This window comes from Symphalangus syndactylus, chromosome 19 (genome assembly GCF_028878055.3).
Source record: "Symphalangus syndactylus isolate Jambi chromosome 19, NHGRI_mSymSyn1-v2.1_pri, whole genome shotgun sequence".
Lineage (NCBI taxonomy): Eukaryota > Metazoa > Chordata > Mammalia > Primates > Hylobatidae > Symphalangus > Symphalangus syndactylus.
This window is the reverse complement of record NC_072434.2, coordinates 79,629,518-79,649,349: the sequence shown is the minus strand read 5'-3', so window position 1 is coordinate 79,649,349 and position 19,832 is coordinate 79,629,518. Positions and strand designations below refer to the sequence as shown.

The following is a 19,832-nucleotide window of genomic DNA, read 5'->3' as shown; positions in this document are numbered from 1 at the left end:
ACACCTCAGCCTCCTAAGGAGCTAGGGCTGCAGGCGCATGCCACCATGCCTGGCTAATATTTACATTGTTTCTAGAGACGGGGTTTCGCCCTGTTGACCAGGCTTGTCTTGAGCTCCTAGGCTCAAACAGTTGGCCTGTCTTAGCCTCCTGAGTGCTAGGATTACAGGCATGAGCAACTGCACCTGGACTGACCTCTTTTTTTTTATTTTTGAGACGGAGTCTCGCTCTGTCACCCAGGCTGGAGTGCAGTGGCGCCATCTCAGCTCACTGCAAGCACTGCCTCCCGGGTTCACGCCATTCTCCTGTCTCAGCCTCCTGAGTAGCTGGGACTACAGGCACCCGCCACTGCGCCTGGCTAATTTTTTGTATTTTTATTAGAGACGGGGTTTCACCGTGGTCTGGATCTCCTGACCTATAATCCTCCCGCCTCAGCCTCCCAAAGTGCTGGGATTACAAGCGTGAGCCACCGCGCCCAGCCTGACATGACCTCTTTTATGATGGGATTATTGCTTAGTATTTAAGGCAGAATGAAGTATAGATAATAAAAGCAATGAGGATTGGAGCAGAGATTTATTAAATCTGACTGGCAGGGGAGGGGACATATCTATCTATGAGATAAAAGAATGGATCTCCATAAAAATATCTTAACATTTCTCATAACTTAAAAGAGGTTTCATTTTTACTTACTTTGAATGTAATAGAAGCTAGTTTTTGTTTCTTATTGTAGATGTGTGTTTATATTAACTCATTATTTTATAAACCAAATGCTGTACTATATTTTTGTTTACTCACCACTGTACTAATCAGGGCAATATTTTAAAATTGATTTTTAAAAAATTTTACCATGTATCCTACATGTGAATAGTGCATGGAAAATACATGTATAGTTTAAAAAACAGTAATAATATGGATACTAGTATGTCTCCACAGTAGCAATCAAATACTATTTACTTAAAACATGTAGTATGTCTCCTCCCAGAAGTAATTATAGTCTGGACTTTTGTGTAATCCTTGCTTTACTTTTCTTCATTATTGAGTTAACTATATTTATATTCCTAAGTAATTTTTATTTTACGTCATTTTTTTAGGGTGTTTTTTTGTTTTGTTTTTGAGGTAGAGTCTCGCTCTGTCACCCAGGCTGGAGGGCAGTGGTGCTATCATGACTCAAGTGACCTGGGCTCAAGCGACCTTTCCACCTCAGCCTCCTAAGTAGCTGGAACTACAGGTGTGTGCCACCATGCCAGGCTAATTTTTGTAGTTTTTGTAGTGATGGGGTTTCACCGTGTTGCCCAGGCTCGTCTCAAACTCCTGGACTCAAGCAATCCAATCCACCTGCCTCAGCCTTCCAAAGTGTTAGGATTACAGGCATGAGCACTGCACCCAGCCTGTTTTTTAGTTTTTTAAAAGACCAGGCATGGTGGCTCACACCTGTAATCCCAGCACTTTGGGAGGCTGAGGCGGGCGGATCACAAGGTCAGGAGATCAAGACCATCCTGGCTAACATGGTGAAACCCCGTCTCTACTAAAAATACAAAAAAAATTAGCCGAGCGTGGTGGCGTGCGCCTATAGTCCCAGCTGCTGGGGAGGCTGAGGCAGGAGAATGGCATGAACCCAGGAGGCGGGCTTGCAGTGAGCCGAGATTGTGCCACTGCACTCCAGCCTGGGTGACAGAGCAAGACTCCGTCTCAAAACAAACAAACAAAAAAACTGAGTAACAAGCATAGTTTTATAAGAAGGCTCAGATGAAGGCTTTCTGAGAATATTACCTGAATAGAGATTCTAAGTCATACTCTGATTTCAGATTTAGCTTCTCTGAGAGTTTACAAAAGTCCCTCTAGAGAATTCAGTTGGACAGGTCATAAGCCAGTTCTGGTAAACATAGGGGTCCACTACAGTTAGAATGTCTGACACATTTGGCTGGGCATGGTAGCTCACTCCTGTAATCCCATTTTTTGGAGGCCAAGGCGGGCAGATTACTTGAGGTCAGGAGCTTGAGACCAGCCTGGCCAACATGGTGAAACCCTGTCTCTACTAAAAAAAAAAAAAAAATACAAAAAATTTGCCAGGTGTGGTGGTGGGCGCCTGTAATCGCAGCTACTTGGGAGGCTGAGGCAAGAGAATCGCTTGAACCCGGGAGGCAGAGGTTGCAGTGAGTCAAGATCACACCATTGCACTCTAGCCTGGGCAGCAAGAGCGAAACTCCGTCTTAAAAAAAAAAAAAAAAAAAGAATATCTGACACATTCTCAGTGGATGTTATGTGGGAGTGTGCTCAGTCGTAGTAGCAGACTACTTTATATATTCTTATTCTAGGCTTATGGTGATTTACTCCTATTTTTCACAAGTAGGTCAGAATGTTTCTGCTGGATAAAATGATGTCATTAGCTGATCTAGGTAGTGGCACATAAGACATGGAAGGGAGAGCTGGAATTTCATTGACACATAGTTGAAACAAGATAAATATAGATTTTTAAAATCCAGTCTGGTTTTGAATCTCAGGCATTCAAAGACTACAGAGAGGCAGCAGGTAGCTTAATGATAATAGCCTGCAGTATGACTTTCTTTGGAAATAACACTGCTCTAGTCTGGACTGGTTTCCCTCTATATCTGTTGCACAGCTGTTTTCCTAGGGAGATCCCATTCTAGGGATCTCCTTTAATATAGTTCTTGGATTTCTTTGTTTTTGGCATCTCAGGTTCCTCCCCACCCCCATACTTTCATTTTGGTGGAGCACATTCTCTAGTAGCTTCTTAAGAACAAGTGCATGAGAGAGAATTTTTAGAGATTGACATTTAAATATCTGTATTTATTTTTGCAAATATCTTTATTCTATTCATAGTTTGGCTGGATTGGAAATTTTTCCTTCAGTATTTTATTGGCAGTGTTGAATTGTTTTTTTGCTTCCAGTATTGCTTTTGTGAAGTCCAGAGCTCTTCCAATTCCTGATTCTTTGTATGTGACTTGTTTTATTCTTTATTTTTTGCTTTTCCCTCTCTGGAATCTTTTTTTTTTTTTCTTTTCTTTTTTTGAGATGGAGTCTCACTCTGTTGTCCAAGCTGGAGTGCAGTGTCACAGTTTTGGCTTACTGCGGCCTCTGCCTCCTGGGTTCAAGTGATTCTCCTGCCTCAGCCTCCCTAGGAGGTGGGACTGCAGGGGCCTGCCACCACGCCTGGCTAGTTTTTGTATTTTTAGTAGAGCTGGGGTTTCGCCATTTTGGCCAGGCTGGTCTCGAACTGCTGACCTCAAGTGATCCACTCACCTCAGCCTCTCAAAGTGCTGGGATGACTGGCATGAGCCACCATGCCCTGCTAGGAATCTTGAATCTTTGTTTTTCATGTCCAGAAATTTAACTCTGAAATATATCTACACAAGGCCAAAGGAAGAGAACAGATATATCCACAGTACACTTGGCTGTTCTCTTTCTTTAGCCTTGTGTAGATACGTTTTCATCCCCTGTGATGCCTACTTGCTAGACTTTCATTCTAGCAACTCCTGCCTTTCTGTTCTAGGCAGTTTTTTTGAATGATTTTCTTGATTATTTCCTCTCCTGCATTTTACTGTTCTCTCCCTTTATAATTTTTATTCATTATTATTATTTTAAAAAATAATTATTATTTTTGAGATGAGGTGTCACTATATTGCCCAGGCTGGTCTGAAACTTCTGAGCTCAAGCGATCTTCCTGTCTCAGCCTCCCAAAGTGCTAGGATTACAGGCATGAGCCACCGTCCCGGCCCCGCCAAATTTTTTTTTTTTTTTTTTTTTTTTTTAATCGAGACTGTGTTTCACTATGTTCAGCCCAGGCTGTTCTCACACTTCTGGGCTCAAGCAGTCCTCCTGCCTCAGCCTCTCAAGTAGCTGGGTAGCTGGGGTATAGGTGCATGACACTGCGCTTGGCTGTTATCTTTCTTTGGTCAGCCATTATCTGATATTATACCTTCTGTAATATACTCTAATATGCTCACCTTTTAATTTCTTGCTTTTTATTAATTTTTTTGTCTTTTTCTTATTTCTTTGAAGTTTTATCTGCTTTGTCTTTTAATCCTTTTCTTGATTTTTTGCTGTAATGTTTAATTTTTCAATGTTTTTTTTTTTTTTTTTTTTTTTTTTTGGGACTGAGTTTCACTCTGTCACCTAGGCTGGAGTGCAGTGGCATGATCTCGGCTCACTGCAACCTCTGCCCTCCAAGTTCAAGCGATTCTCCTGCCTCAGCCTCCTGAGTAGCTGAGATTACAGGCGCCTGCCACCGCGCCCAGCTAATTTTTTGTATTTTTTAGTAGAGATGGGATTTCACCATCTTGGCCAGGCTGGTCTTGAACTCCTGACCTTGTGATCCACCTGCCTCAGTCTCCCAAAGTGCTGGGATTATAGGCGTGAGCCACTGCGCCCAGCCTTTTAATGAATATTTTTAAATTAAACTAGTTTTATTTTTCAAGAGCTCTATTTTCTGTATGTTTTGCACCACTCTGTTCTTATAGATGGATGCAATACCTTACCTTTCTGATTTTGATCTTTCAAAGGATTTTATAATTTTTTGGGTTTTTTTTTTTGTTTTTTGTTTTTTGCTTGGTCAGTTACCTCTAATTTGCTTTTTTCTGTTTTGTTGTTTTGAGCTCTTCCCTATTAAGATTTTTTTTTCCTGGCTATCTTATGATTATGAAGGAAAGACTAAACTGATTTGGAAATTGCAAGCATATGGTTGGCACTTGTTGACCTTGAGTTTCACTATCGGGTGATCTGGTTGGCCATTTCCTAGGGAATTCATAATATGAAGTCTTTAGGTCTTTTTCTCTTAGACTAGTTGGCTTCCAGAGAAAAGAGTTCCAATCTCTTGACTGGAGGGTGGTAAGAGAATGGTTTCCAGTGTTCTAGGATCTAGTTGAAGAACAGAGAGTGGGGTGGAGGATTCTTAATGGTTAGATATGTTCATGAATCCCCCTAATTTCAGCATTACATCTGTACCTGTGCCTTCAACAGTTGTTAGCATCTCCCAGACTAGGAGCCCTCTCCTACTGTCTTCAGAGAATAAAGCTCTAGTAGAAGGGCAGTCACCTTGCAACCTGAAGTGAGGTGGAGATCTAGGCATCTAAGTAATTTTCAGTCTTCACCCAGTGCTGCTTGTATGAGGCGCCCCACTGCCCTTTTTTATTTTCATAGGCACTAGGGCAGTCAGTAATTATTGAGGGTTCTATGGTAAACTGGGTTGGTTTTTGGCTTTCCTCACTGCTGGTGTAAGGTTTAGCCTTCTTTGGTGCCCTTCATTCATTTATCTGCTTTCTGACTTGCAAATTGTGTTGCTTTTCTCTCCTATTTTCTCCCATTTTTATAGGTTTATATCATTTCAGAAATTGCATTTATATACCATATATATGACATATGAGTATATACACACACACATACATATAACAATATAAAATGCCCCAACCCCCCCCACACATATTTATACTATATATGTAATAGACACTCACATGTGTGCAATCTTTTTACAGATGGGATCATTAACATATTACAAACTCCTTTTTCCCCTACTTGGTAATGTAACTTATAAATCCTTCCAAATCAGCACATCCACATCTACTGAATAGATACATCATAATTTATTTAATTAGTTTCTAACAAAAAGACATTTTGGTTATTTCCCATATTTTTCCTGTTAGTTCAACAATGAGTATCATATTTGCACACTTTTAACATTTTAAGTATTCTCTTCATATTTTCTCTTTTCTTCAGTGAATTTTATTTTATCTTTGGCCACAGATCAAATTGAAGACATTTCAAACATTTCCAGTTAATTAATGATCATCATATGAATGCATATGTGTATGTATATGTATACATAAAAATTTGATGCCCCTTGTGAGTAGAGAACACAGACAGCTAAGATTCTATCCTCTTGTCCTGAGATGGGTTGGGAATAAAACTAGAGGTACAGTGGTAGTTGGAGTTCTGTGGAGAAATTGTCTCTGGAGAATAATCTACCTCTGGCAGTGGAAATCCCATAGAGTAAACTAGATCCGGGATGAATCACGTAAAGCCTATCAGTTAATAAATCCTACTAACAGTAGTGCCAATCAAGTTTTAATAGGGCATTCCTAATCATCTCTTGTTAATCTCAGAGAACCTACAGTATCTATGAAACCAGAATAAGCTGGGCACGGTGGCTCACACCTGTAATCCCAGCATTTTGGGAGGCCAAGGTGGGCAGATCACCTGAGGTCGGGAGTTCAAGACCAGCCTGACTAACAGGGAGAAACCCCGTCTCTACTGAAAATAGAAAACAGTTAGCTGGGCGTGGTGGCACATGCCTGTAGTTCCAGCTACTTGGGAGGCTGAGGCAGAAGAAATGCTTGAATCCAGGAGGCGGAGGTTGCAGTGAGCTGAGATCACGCCATTGCGCTCCAGCCTGGGTAACAAGAGTGAAACTCCGTCTACAAAAAAAAAAAAAAAAAGAATAAGATGCAGTGAAAAAGAAAAGAACAAGAAAGACTTTGAGATAAAAATCTGAAGGCCAGGCACAGTGTCTCACGCCTGTAATCCCAGCACTTTGGGAGGCCAAGGTGGGCAGATCACTTCAGGTCAGGAGTTCGAGACCAGCCTAACCAACATGGTGAAACCCTGTCTCTAATAAAAAATACTAAAATTAGCCAGATGTGGTGGTTGGTGCCTATAATCCCAGCTGCTCAGGAGGCAGAAGCATGAGAATCGCTTGAACCCATACCACTGCACTCCAGTCTGGGCAACAGAGAGAGACCCTGTCCCAAAAAAAATAAAAACAAAAAATCTAAATTAAAATTCAGTAGAGCTGGGCACGGTGGCTCACTCCTGTAATCCCAGCACTTTGGGAGGCTGAGGCAGGTGGATCACCTGAGGTCAGGAGTTTGAGACCAGCTTGACCAATAGGGTGAAACCCCATCTCTGCTAAAAATACAAAAATTAGTTTGGCGTGTGCCTGTAATCCCAGCTATTGGGGAGGCTGAGACAGGAGAATTGCCTGAACCCGGGAGGTGGAGGTTGCAGTGAGCTGAGATCGGGCCATTGCACTCCAGCCTGGGCAACAGAGCAAGACTCTAAAAAAAAAAAAAAAAAAAAAAAAATTCAGTAGAGCATTAAGAATTTTAGATGGAGGAAATCTTCAGAAAGCTTAAAAAAGCAGCGATGGAAATTTTAGAGAAAAGATAAGTTACATAGTGTATTAATCTAGGAAAGAGGAAAAGAGAAAAGAGAAAAGATAAGTTACATAGTGTATTAATCTGAAAACAGAGGAGAGAGGCCGGGCGCGGTGGCTCACGCCTGTAATTCCAGCACTTTCGGAGGCTGAGGTGGACGGATCACGAGGTCAGTAAATCAAGACCATCCTGGCCAACACGGTGAAACCCTGTCTCTACGAAAATACAAAAATTAGCTGGGTGTGGTGGCATGCGCCTGTAGTCCCAGCTACTCAGGAGGCTGAGGCAGGGGAATCACTTGAACCTGGGAGGTGGAGGTTGCAGTGAACTGAGATTGTACCACTGCACTCCATCCTGATGACAGAGCAAGACTCAAGTCTCAAAAAAATAAAAATAGGCCGGGCGCGGTGGCTCACGCTTGTAATCCCAGCACTTTGGGAGGCCGAGGCGGGCGGATCACGAGGTCAGGAGATCGAGACCACGGTGAAACCCCGTCTCTACTAAAAAATACAAAAAATTAGCCGGGCGCGGTGGCGGGCGCCTGTAGTCCCAGCTACTCGGAGGCTGAGACAGGAGAATGGCGTGAACCCGGGAGGCGGAGCTTGCAGTGAGCCGAGATTGCGCCACTGCACTCCAGCCTGGGCGACAGAGCGAGACTCTGTCTCAAAAAAAAAAAAATAAAATAAAAAAAAATAAAAATAAATAAAAATAAAAAAAAAATAAAGCAAATAACTAAAAGAAAAATTCCAGAACTGACAGACACAAATCTTTACATTGAAATTGCTCACTAGGTACCTAATAAATTAATAGAGTCATACCGTAATACATCATTATGAAATTATAAAATATCAAGAATGAAAAAATCACCACAAAGGAATGAGAAACCAAAGGAAAGTTATGGCTTATAACCCCTTAAGCAAAGAAGCAGTACATTCAGAAGGATTCAGAACTCTGAAGGAAACAATTTTTAACCTAGAATTCTGTACCTCGTTAAACTCTCAATCAATGAAGTTTGAGGGTAAGGATGTATTCAGATATGTAAGGACAATGAATATTTATATCCCATGTACCTTTGTACCTTTTTAAGGAAACTACTCGATGAGCTCTAGTACAGATAAGATAACCAAGGAAGAAGAAGATGTGAGATTCAGTTGACAGTGGACCTAGCTCAAGAGAAAGCAGCGAGGAGGATTCCCCGGATGACTGCTGTTAGAGCAGACCCAGAGAGATAACACCCAGATGCTATTGCAGAAAATAGCTCTCTAGGATGCAGAGATTGGGTGAATAAAGGGAAATTGGATACAATGCTTGATTTAATGAAATAAAATAATGTAAAAGATACAAAGGAAGATATGCAGAAAAGTAGTTGGAAACTCTTGGAAAAATAAAATGCTGTATAAGAAAGGAAGTTTATCAAATGTACTACTTAAGGAATCACATTTACATATGTTATAAATACTATATTGTAAAAATGAAAGATAACTATATAGAGAGAGGATGGTAGAGGGGAGATATGGGTGTTGATAAGAAAGAATCCCCAGGCCGGGCGTGGTGGCTCACGCTTGTAATCCCAGCACTTTGGGAGGCCGAGGCGGGCGGATCACGAGGTCAGGAGATCGAGACCACGGTGAAACCCCATCTCTACTAAAAATACAAAAAATTAGCCGGGCGTGGTGGCGGGCGCCTGTAGTCCCAGCTACTCGGAGAGGCTGAGGCAGGAGAATGGCGTGAACCTGGGAGGCGGAGCTTGCAGTGAGCCGAGATCGCGCCACTGCACTCCAGCCTGGGCGACAGCGAGACTCCGTCTCAAAAAAAAAAAAAAGAATCCCCATTGCTCATAGAGGATAAACTTTATAAATAAGTCAGCAGGCCAGGGATGTTGGCTCATGCCTGTAATCTCAGTGCTTTGGGAGGCTGAGATGAACGATCACTTGGGGTCAAGAGTTCGAGATCAGCCTGTCTAAAATGATGAAACTTCATCTCTACTAAAAATACAAAAATTAGCTGGGCATGGTGGCGCGTGCCTTTAGTCCCAGCTACTTAGGAGGCTGAGGCAGGAGAATTGCTTGAACCCAGGAAGAGGAGGTTGCAGTGAACTGAGATCACACCACTGTACTCTAGCCTGGGTGACAGAGTGAGATTCCGTCACACACACACAGAAAAATAAATAAACAGATAGTATATTATGAATAGTAAGATATGACTATAACTATCAGATGTTAACACTTTGGAGGTGGAAAAAGAGATTTTTATCCTTTTGTTGGTTTTTCATTATGAGTCTAGATTTGTTTTTAATGATGTATATGCATTGTTTTGATAATTTTAAAAATGTAGCCATGCAGGCACACATTGTAAAGGTGAAATGGTTTAGCAATCTTAGTTATGTCAGTTATGTTTTTCATTTAATGAATTTAGCTAAAGAGCATGCATGGATTTCTCAGTAGAGAGCTATAGTTAAGGTTGTAAGTTCTGGAGTTAAATGACTTAGATTTAACTACTTTGGGGGGTAGATTAACCCCTAAACCCCAGTCCCTTTTTTTTGCTTTTTTTGTTGTGTTGCTTTTTGTTTGTTTTTCTTATTTATTTAAAACCCTAGTCTCCTGTACTATAAAGTGGGGCTGATAACAACATGTATCTCGTAGCGTTGTTGTGAGGATTGAATGAGATGGTCTGTTCAAAGTGTATCAAAGTAACCAGCATGTAGTAAGTTCTCAGGAAATGTTATCTTAAAATAACAATAAAATGATTTACCAGAATGAACACACTGAAGCAGTAAGTTCCATAATTAATTTTACATAAGTTAGCAGTAACTAAAATTAATTATATCTATTCTTTAAAACATCATGGAAATCATTGATTACAAAATTATTGGATATTCATTATTATATTGAAAAATGAAGCTGGCCAGGTGTGGTGGCTCATGCCTTTAATCTCAGCACTTTGGAAGGCCAAGGTAGGCTTGAGCTCAGGAGTTCAAGACCAGCCGTGGCAACATGATGAGACCCTGTCTCTACAAAAAATACAAAAATTAGCTGGATGTGGCACACATGTAGTCCCAGCTATTTGGGAGGCTGAGGTGGGAGGATCATTTGAGCCCAGGAGGTTGAGGCTGCAGTGAGCCATGATAGTGCCTGGGGAACAGAGCAAGACCCTGTCTCAGAAAAAAAAATAGAGAGAGAAATAAAGAGAAAGAAAAGAAAGAAAAAGAAAGGGAGGGAGGGAGGGAAAGAAAACAAAACAAAACAAAACAAAGGAAAGAAAAATGAGAAGCCAGGTGCAGTAGCTTGCTCCTGTGATCCCAGCTACTCAGGAGTCTGAGGTGGGAGGGGGTCTCTTGAGCCTAGGAGTTTGAGGCTGAATTGCACTGTGATTGTGCCACTGCACTTCAGCTTGGAGGAGGGAGTGAGACCATCTCTGATGAAAAGAAAAACGAAGGCTATAGTTTTATAAGAATATAAACTTGGGACCGGGCGTGGTGGCTCATGCCTGTAATCCCAGCCTTTGGGAGGCCGAGGAGGGCGGATCACGAGGTCAGGAGATCGAGACCATCCTGGCTAACACAGTGAAACCCCGTCTCTACTAAAAATACAAAAAATTAGCCGGGCGTGGTGGTGGGCGCCTGTAGTCCCAGCTGCTCAGGAGGCTGAGGCAGGAGAATGGCGTGAACCTGGGAGGCAGAACTCGCAGTGAGCCGAGATCGCGCCACTACACTTTTAGCTTGGACGACAAAGTGAGACTCAAAAAAAAAAAAAGAATATAAACTTGGAAACTTGGAGGTAGTACAATCTGGGATTATATCCTGACTCCACTATTTTCTTAGATATATTATGATAAAAATATTATATAAACTTGGAGAAGCTTTTTTCTTTTTTATTTCAGCTTTATTAAGGTATAGTTTACATAAAATTGATGACTTTTATGTTTAAAATTTGATGGGTTTTGACGAAAGTATACAGTGCTAAAACCATCACCGCGATCGTAATAGAACATTTCCATCATTGGAAGAGCCTCTCAGCCTCTTTGAAACCCAGTTTCTTTGCATGTAACATAGAGGTAAAAGCCAGCAACCTCAGGTGACTGTATACACAGGACCTAATATATACAGTCCCTGGCACATAGAAGACATTGCTAGTGTTCTTATCATACTCATCATTTTTTTTTCTCTATTTTCTAGCTTCTGAAAGTTCTGCTGAAGACAGTGAGCAGGAAGATGAGAGAGGCGCTCAAGACATGGATAATAATGGCAAAGAGGAATCTAAGATTGATCATTTAACTAACAACAGAAATGATCTTATTTCAAAGGAGGAACAGAACAGTTCATCTTTGCTAGAAGAAAACAAAGTTCATGCAGATTTGGTAATATCCAAAGCAGTGTCAAAATCTCCAGAAAGATTAAGGAAAGATATAGAAGTATTATCTGAAGATACTGATTATGAAGAAGATGAAGTCACAAAAAAGAGAAAGGATGTCAAGAAGGACACAACAGATAAATCTTCAAAACCACAAATAAAACGTGGTAAAAGAAGGTATTGCAATACAGAAGAGTGTCTAAAAACTGGATCACCTGGCAAAAAGGAAGAGAAGGCCAAGAACAAAGAATCACTTTGCATGGAAAACAGTAGCAACAGCTCTTCAGATGAAGAGGAAGAAGAAAAATCAAAAGCAAAGATGACACCAACTAAGAAATACAATGGTTTGGAGGAAAAAAGAAAATCTCTACGGACAACTGGTTTCTATTCAGGATTTTCAGAAGTGGCAGAAAAAAGGATTAAACTTTTAAATAACTCTGATGAAAGACTTCAAAACAGCAGGGCCAAAGATCGAAAAGATGTCTGGTCAAGTATTCAGGGACAGTGGCCTAAAAAAACGCTGAAAGAGCTTTTTTCAGACTCTGATACTGAGGCTGCAGCTTCCCCACCGCATCCTGCCCCAGAGGAGGGGGTGGCAGAGGAGTCACTACAGACTGTGGCTGAAGAGGAGAGTTGTTCACCCAGTGTAGAACTAGAAAAACCACCTCCAGTCAATGTCGATAGTAAACCCATTGAAGAAAAAACAGTAGAGGTCAATGACAGAAAAGCAGAATTTCCAAGTAGTGGCAGTAATTCAGTGCTAAATACCCCTCCTACTACACCTGAATCGCCTTCATCAGTCACTGTAACAGAAGGCAGCCGGCAGCAGTCTTCTGTAACAGTATCAGAACCACTGGCTCCAAACCAAGAAGAGGTTCGAAGTATCAAGAGTGAAACTGATAGCACAATTGAGGTGGATAGTGTTGCTGGGGAGCTCCAAGACCTCCAGTCTGAAGGGAATAGCTCGCCAGCAGGTTTTGATGCCAGTGTGAGCTCAAGCAGTAGTAATCAGCCAGAACCAGAACATCCTGAAAAAGGTGAGAAGGAAAATGTATGTGTTGACTTATTTTAGGATTTCCCCTCTTAAAGTTTCAGTGATTTCACAGTATCTCTTGTTATAACGTGAGGCAATTGTCATATTTGTGTGAACATGGTAAAAATGGAAATTTTAAAGGTAATTTGAAAATGAATAGTGGAATACATTTAAAAGCTTGAGAAGGCTTTAATGTGCTTTGCTTGAGCCATCCATGACATTTTATTGTGGACCAGAACACATGCTAGAAATTGCACCCAGGCCCAAATCCAAACCTGTTTGAGAATTCATTATATGCAGTGGTTGACTATATGGCATGAGCAGCTTAAGTCTATTTCTGTAACATTGTTTTTTGCAGTTGTAATGTGCAGTTTCTCACGAACATTCTGATTTATTGACAGACCCCTCCACCCTTAACCAAATACTGTATGTAGGGGTTTGGAGCAACCAACTGTCCAGGCACTGCTTTCCTCAGACAACCGTGTCAAACTGATTTTCAAGCCTGACTAACTTGTGTGAGTTTGTAAAGGAATTTGATGCTTTCTTAGATGCATAGCTTCCAAATTGAAGGACCAATGTGTACGTTAATAACCTACAGTAATACTTTTTTGATTTTCCGTGAAATTGTTAAAAGTGGAAATTCAAATCGATACCTTCCCAAAGTATTAGTGCCTTGCGATGGTGCCATAGCCATACTTCTGTCATCATTTTTCTTATAAACCACTTCATTCAGATATCTTTAAATCAGTATGCTCTAGGCTGACACCTGGCTTTGGAACATACTTTTCCATTGTAAAGACAGAGCACTGGAGTATGTTTTTTATATACCATAAAAGATGTTAGAATGCTAGCTTTAGGTTTTCAGCAAAGCTTAAAGAGATATGGTTTAGATCAAATTAGTTAATTCTATGTTTTCTCGGGAATCTTGACTTAAAACATTCCTGTTTTAAAATACATTAAAAAAATACTTGCAATTAAATTGAAATGTTCTTTGCTTTTTTTCACATTTACAAGTATAACTACTATGATTTTATCTGTGCCATACTATCTCATGGAACTGAACTATCCAGGCATGACTAATCTTCAAAATGAAAGAATCCTTTATTTCAGAATATTAGGCTTTCAACAATAAGATTTTACTGGCCAGGTGTGGTCACTCACACCTGTAATCCCAGCCATTTGGGAGGTCTGGGAGGTCAAGGCGGTGGATCGCTTGAGTCCAGGAGTTCAAGACCAGCCTGGACAACATGGCAAAACCCCATCTCTACCAAAAATACAAACATTAGCCAGCTGTGGTGGTGCATGCCTGTAGTCCCAGCTACCTCGGGGGCTGATGTGGGAGAATCACTTGATCCCAGAAAGGCTGCAGTGAGCCAAGATCATGCCACTGCACTCCAGCCTGGGTGATAAAACAAGACCCTGTCTCAAAAAAAAAAAAAAAGAAAAAGAAAAAGAAAAGAAAGAAAAAAACAGGTTTTATTGTTACAGGTTTTTGTTTTTTTTTTTTTTTTTTTTTTTTTTTGAGATGGAGTCTCGTTCTGTCCCCCAGGCTGGAGTGCAGTGGTGTGATCTGGGCTCACTGCAACCTCCACCTCCTGGGTGCAAGCGATTCCCCTGCCTCAGCCTCCTGAGTAGCTGGGACTACAGGCGTGTGCCACCATGCCCAGCTAATTTTTTGTATTTTTAGTAGAGATGGCGTTTCGCCATGTTAGCCAGGATGGTCTCGATCTGCTGACCTCATGATCTGCCTGCCTCGGCCTCCCAAAGTGCTAGGATTACAGGCGTGAGCCACCATGCCCGGCCTATTGTTATAGTTTTTAAGAGGTTGTATCCTCTTTAGAAATAATTGTGTGTGTGTTTTTTTTTTTTTTTTGAGACAGAGTTTTGCTCTTGTTGCCCAGGCTGGAGTGCAGTGGTGCAATCTTGGCTCACTGCAACCTCCACCTCTCAGGTTCAAGAGATTCTCCTGCCTCAGCCTGCTAAGTATCTGGGATTAATGCCTGGCTAATTTTTGTATTTTGTTTAGTAGGGATGGGGTTTCGCCATGTTGGCCAGGCTGGTCTCGAACTCCTGACCTCAGGTAATCCACCTACCTTGGCCTCCCAAAGTGCTGGAATTACAGGCGTGAACCACCGCTCCGAGCCAGAAATAGGTTCTTAAGCACCTATTTCACATGGCCACATTTTAATAAATTTACTTACTATGAATATTGGAGAGTCCCCACTATATCACAAGTTAAAATTTAAGTTTTACTATTTAGATGTAGTTTTTTCCTCTTAATTTACTCTACATTGAAGGTTTTTATTTCTTAGTATCTGAACACTTTAGAATTAAACTCTCTTGGAGAGAAACCTGACAATTAGGATTCTTTGCTTCAGTATGGTCAATATCTACGTCTCCTTTGTGTTTCACTTAAATTGTTATATTAAAATGACATTAGGTGGATTCACATACTTGGTGTAAAAAATAAAAAAGAAATATTAAAAATTTAAAAAGGTATTAGGAAAAGTTGTAAGTCAGATTATATGACCCATTAAAAAAAAAAAGCTAGGAAGTTGCAATTAATTACTTGTCCTGTTTTTGATAAGAAAGTTAGGTTTTATACACAGAAGGTTGATTTAGCGTCTGACATTGGAACTGAATGGAGATAGTACTTTATTAGTCTCTGGAGAAAAAAGCTTATTTTATATAGTCTGAGAGATAACATATATGAATTAGACAGAAATATAGCAGATGCTAAGGACCAAATGAGTAGTATAGAAAAATGCTACAGTTCAGAGTAGTGATTCATCAGTGAAGCCTGGAACATCTTAGTGATGTAGGACTTGGGCTAGTCCTTGAAGAAAAGGGAGACATTTATTTGTAATGTTTTGCAATAATTTCCCACCAAGAAGATGAGACGTTTTTTTAGAACTACTATGTTGGATTTGTAAACGGTATGCGTGTTAACCAAACAGTGCCCTGGGAGCTTAGTTATTCTTGACATAAATTGGTAAAAAAAACCAAGTATGAATTACTGCTAAAATTTACCCCATTAATATCATTATATCATTTAAAAATTATATTAATATGATTATAAGACATAATGTCATTAACATTTTAACCTGTGGTTAAGTCTTAATATTTTGGTTTTATTGAATCTTAACAAATTTCAGTTTTTATTTTCAGCATATACTTGTTTTTTAATTACTAGGCTTATAAACTCCCAGTACTATATTAAGGACTATTTTCAATTTATATCTGATTTTTTTAAAGAAGGATGTGCATACTTTGTTTACCTTTTTAAAAACCCTGACTTTCATTATGTACAAGAATTGAGCTTCCATTAATGACAGTTTATTTAAAAATTGTAGTAATTTCTGTGACAACTTATAAATGCCATAAAGAACATGTAGTTTTGGATTGTTCTATGTTTCTAAAATGTGGAATTAATTTATACCTAGGGAATGTTGGATTTTATTTTGTGTTACTTAATTCCTTTCCTTTCATAGCCTGTACAGGTCAGAAAAGAGTGAAAGATGCTCAGGGAGGAGGAAGTTCATCAAAAAAGCAGAAAAGAAGCCATAAAGCAACAGTGGTAAACAACAAAAAGAAGGGAAAAGGCAGTAAGTGTGAAATCTCTGATTTTTTAAATATAAAAATAATAGCTGATAATTTTACCCCCAGTAAGAAAATGGTATTCAGGGTATGGGATAGTACACTATTTTGATTTTGTCTGTACACTCAAAAAAAAGTCACACAGATTCTGTAAGGCTACTTGCTTTAAAAAAAAAAACAACACGCACTAGGAGAAATACCTAATGTAAATGACGAGTTGATGGGTGCAGCAAACCAACATGGCACATGTATACCTGTGTAACAAACCTGCACGTTGTGCACATGTACCCTAGAACTTAAAGTATAATAATAAAAAGAAAAAAGAATTTCTGCAAAAACAAACGAAACAAAAAAAAAAACACAGGTTTTTTAATCTTAGGTAAATTCTAGTTTTAAGCAAGTTGGTGTTCAGCGGTGGTATTGATTGCTGATGAAAAATCAAGTGATCTGTTTTTGAAATAATAGCCAATATACTATAAACATCAACATATTTGTTACCTTTGTATGCCACAGTTCTTTTCACTTGCTATAAAATGTATCACACATTGTGAAATATTTCAACTATATGTTATTTTTATTACAGTGAAATTGATTGCTTAGTTAATCTTCAAGGCAAAATCAGCATAGAAGTATAACAATCAAGATAACTTTAGAACTATAATTCCAACAACTCCAGTCTACAACATTTATCTTTGGTACCCTATATTATGTGACCTGAGAATAACTACAAACAATACTTTTTGCTAAGTATGCTCCAACTTTAGCAACGACTCCATTCATCAATCCGCAGAAAATATATATACTGTATTTCTTCTGAGGGCTGCACATTTTATCTCTCTTTTGTAGACAAAGTAAGAAGCAGAAAATATGTAAAGAATTTTTTTTCAGGTGCCCCACACTGACCTCCTGCTGCTCTTCCAGGAGACTCCTGCCACCTCCACTGCCTGACCTTTGCTAGCAGCCGGCTTGGCTGCACTTCAGTGCAGAAAAGGGTTATTCGGCCAGCTCCCCGAGGTTCTGCTGAGCCCATATGACTTCCAGGCGGTGAATATGGCGTCCCTGGGGCCCCGGGCGGCTGTGCTCAGCAAGGCCATGAAAGCCAGGCTGAGACAGTCCACTGCATAGAGTGGGGCCAAGCCTTGGGTGGCTTAGCTAGGAGTTGCCAGGGGTTCCAGAGCAGCAGTGGGGGAGCTGGGAGGGAATTTGTGTATATGTGTCAACCAGTGGTGGAGTTTCTTTATTCCCAAAATTTCACAGTGGGAGGAGTTGCTGCTATCTACCTTTACTATTTGGAATAATTTCTGGCTTTGAGAGTTTAACTCCTTTTTTTTTTGGTGATGTTGTTAAGTGAAAAATCAGTAAATATATGCCAAATCAGTCAGTCGTCAATTGTTTGGTGTAACTGGTAGGATATTTAAAGTGTTTTTTCTTTCACTGTGATGTTTTTGTCTTCAAGAGTTTACTATTTAAATGACATTTCCTAGGAGAGCTCATCTTCAATGAGTCATTTAGTATATTCATATAATACAGAGATATAGTGTTCTCCCATTTTACTTATTGGGATTCTGCCATGGGAAATCAGAATGAGTTAACCATTCTAGAGAATAATTTAGTAACATGAATTAATTCTGATGGAATCTAAACTAATACTTTGTATCCAGAAAGAGGTTATCTATGGAAATACTAATCCCATCACCTACCTTTTCACATGGTAAGCTGTCAAGGTCAAGTATTTCCATTTTAGTGCTGAAGTTTAATTAGCAATAGCAGTTGTAACATAATTGTTACACAGACTTCTGAATTGTTCATAAAATACTGAATATTTTATTAGGGTGAAACTGATTATTTTAGTCAACCCACAGCATAGGGGTTATTTAAGAATAATTTCATTATACATGTCAAACTTTAGAGTTTATTCCCGAGGAGTTCTTTATTGAATATGATGATTGTGCATCATTATTTGTTTGTGGCCAAAGGAGCAGGAAAATGTTGCGTATACCCAATGTTACATGTTCATTGTAGAGGTTTCTACAATTAATCACTTTAAAAGATGTTATATTTTACTTTGTATATTAACATAATAGAGTAAAAAGCCATTCAGATGATTACTGTATATTTGACAGTCTACCAAGCATAACGATAGATTAGTGTGAGTGATTTTAAAAGTATGTATATTATTGGCAGTTCAGGTAAGAAGAGTTTTTTGTTTTTGCTTTTCCTAAGATGCTGCTGCATTTCTATGTGATTTTCCAGGTTTCTAGGCAGGTTGTTTTCTGTAGGACTAAATTCAAATGGCTAATTTTAAATTATCTACTAAAATCTGTGACAAATTTATTGTTACATTTTTGTTTATTAAATCTTTTCTTTCTCTTTCAGCAAATAGTAGTGATAGTGAAGAACTTTCAGCTGGTGAAAGTATAACTAAGAGTCAGCCAGTCAAATCAGTTTCCACGGGAATGAAGTCTCATAGTACCAAATCTCTGGCAAGGACGCAGTCTCCAGGAAAATGTGGAAAGAATGGTGATAAGGATCCTGATCTCAAGGAACCCAGTAATCGATTACCCAAAGTTTACAAATGGAGTTTTCAGATGTGTAAGTGACATGTTAAATTGACAAGCATACAAACTTCATCCTAATAACTCTTTTTGTTTTGTTTTTGTTTTTAGAGACAGAGTCTCGCTCTGTCGCCAGGCTGGAGTGTGGTGGTGCGATCTTGGCTCACTGTAATCTTCAGCCTCCTGGGTTCAAGCCATCCTCCTGCCTCAGCCTCCCGAGTAGCTGGGATTACAGGCACACGCCACCACACCCAGCTAATTTTTTTGTGTTTTTATTAGAGACAGGGTTTCACCATGTTGCCCAGGATGGTCTCCATCTCCTGACCTCATGATCCACCTGCCTCGGCCTCCCAAAGTGCTGGGATTACAGGCATGAGCCACCGCGCCTGGCCTTTTTTTTTTTTTTTTTTGAGACAGAGTCTCTCTGTCGCCCAGGCTAGAGTGCAGTGCAGTGGCACAGTCTCTGCTCACTGCAACCTCCATCTCCCTGGTTCAAATGATTCTCCTGCCTCAATCTCCCAAGTAGTTGGGATTGCAGACGCCTGCCACCACACCTGGCTAATTTTTTTACTGTTGTTGTATTTTTAGTAGACACGAGGTTTCACCATGTTGGCCAGGTTGGTCTCGAACTCCTGACCTCAGGTGATCCGTCCGCCTTGGCCTCACAAAGTGCTGGGATTTCAGGCATGAGCCACCATGCCCAGCCCCAATCCTAGTAACTCTTCATGCCAATACTCTGAAAAAGAGGCTCTGCCAAACTTAATAGATGTACTAATGAATTTGCAATGTATAGACCTTATTTGGATCCTGATTTGAATAAATACATTGGTTAAAGAAAAATTTTAAGGCAGTTGAGGCAAATGCCAACACTGACTAGATATTTCTGATATGGCCGGGTGCAGTGGCTCACGCCTGTAATCCCAGCACTCTGGGAGGCTGAGGTGGGTGGACCACGAGGTCAGGAGTTCGAGACCAGCCTGACCAGCATGGTGAAACCCCATCTCTACTAAAAAAAAACAAACAAAAAATTAGCTGGGCATGGTGGCAGGTGCCTGTAGTCCCAGCTACTCAGGAGGCTGAGGCAGGAGAATTGCTTGAATCCGGCAGGTGGAGGTTGCAGTGAGCTGAGGTCAT

General features: G+C 40.1%; 1 protein-coding gene and 1 long non-coding RNA gene across 11 annotated transcripts in view; one reads left to right on the top strand and one right to left on the bottom strand.

Annotated features, from left to right (window-relative positions):
• ARID4B (AT-rich interaction domain 4B) overlaps positions 1–19,832 on the top strand; it is a 172,500-nt gene that overhangs the window by 141,266 nt on the left and 11,402 nt on the right. For 7 of the 10 annotated variants that reach the window (XM_055233939.2, XM_055233938.2, XM_055233936.2 and 4 more), the window contains 3 exons: positions 11,339–12,550; positions 16,038–16,151; positions 18,520–18,735. In XM_055233939.2, the coding sequence (XP_055089914.1) occupies positions 11,339–12,550; positions 16,038–16,151; positions 18,520–18,735 (1,542 nt within the window). The other 3 variants (XM_063613436.1, XM_055233941.2, XM_055233942.2) reach the window with 2 other exon arrangements.
• LOC134731908 (uncharacterized) overlaps positions 4,068–19,832 on the bottom strand; it is an 85,875-nt gene continuing 70,110 nt past the window's right edge. The window contains exon 2 of the long non-coding RNA XR_010114623.1: positions 4,068–4,113. This is a non-coding gene — a long non-coding RNA (uncharacterized lncRNA). The remainder of the gene's footprint in view (positions 4,114–19,832) is intronic.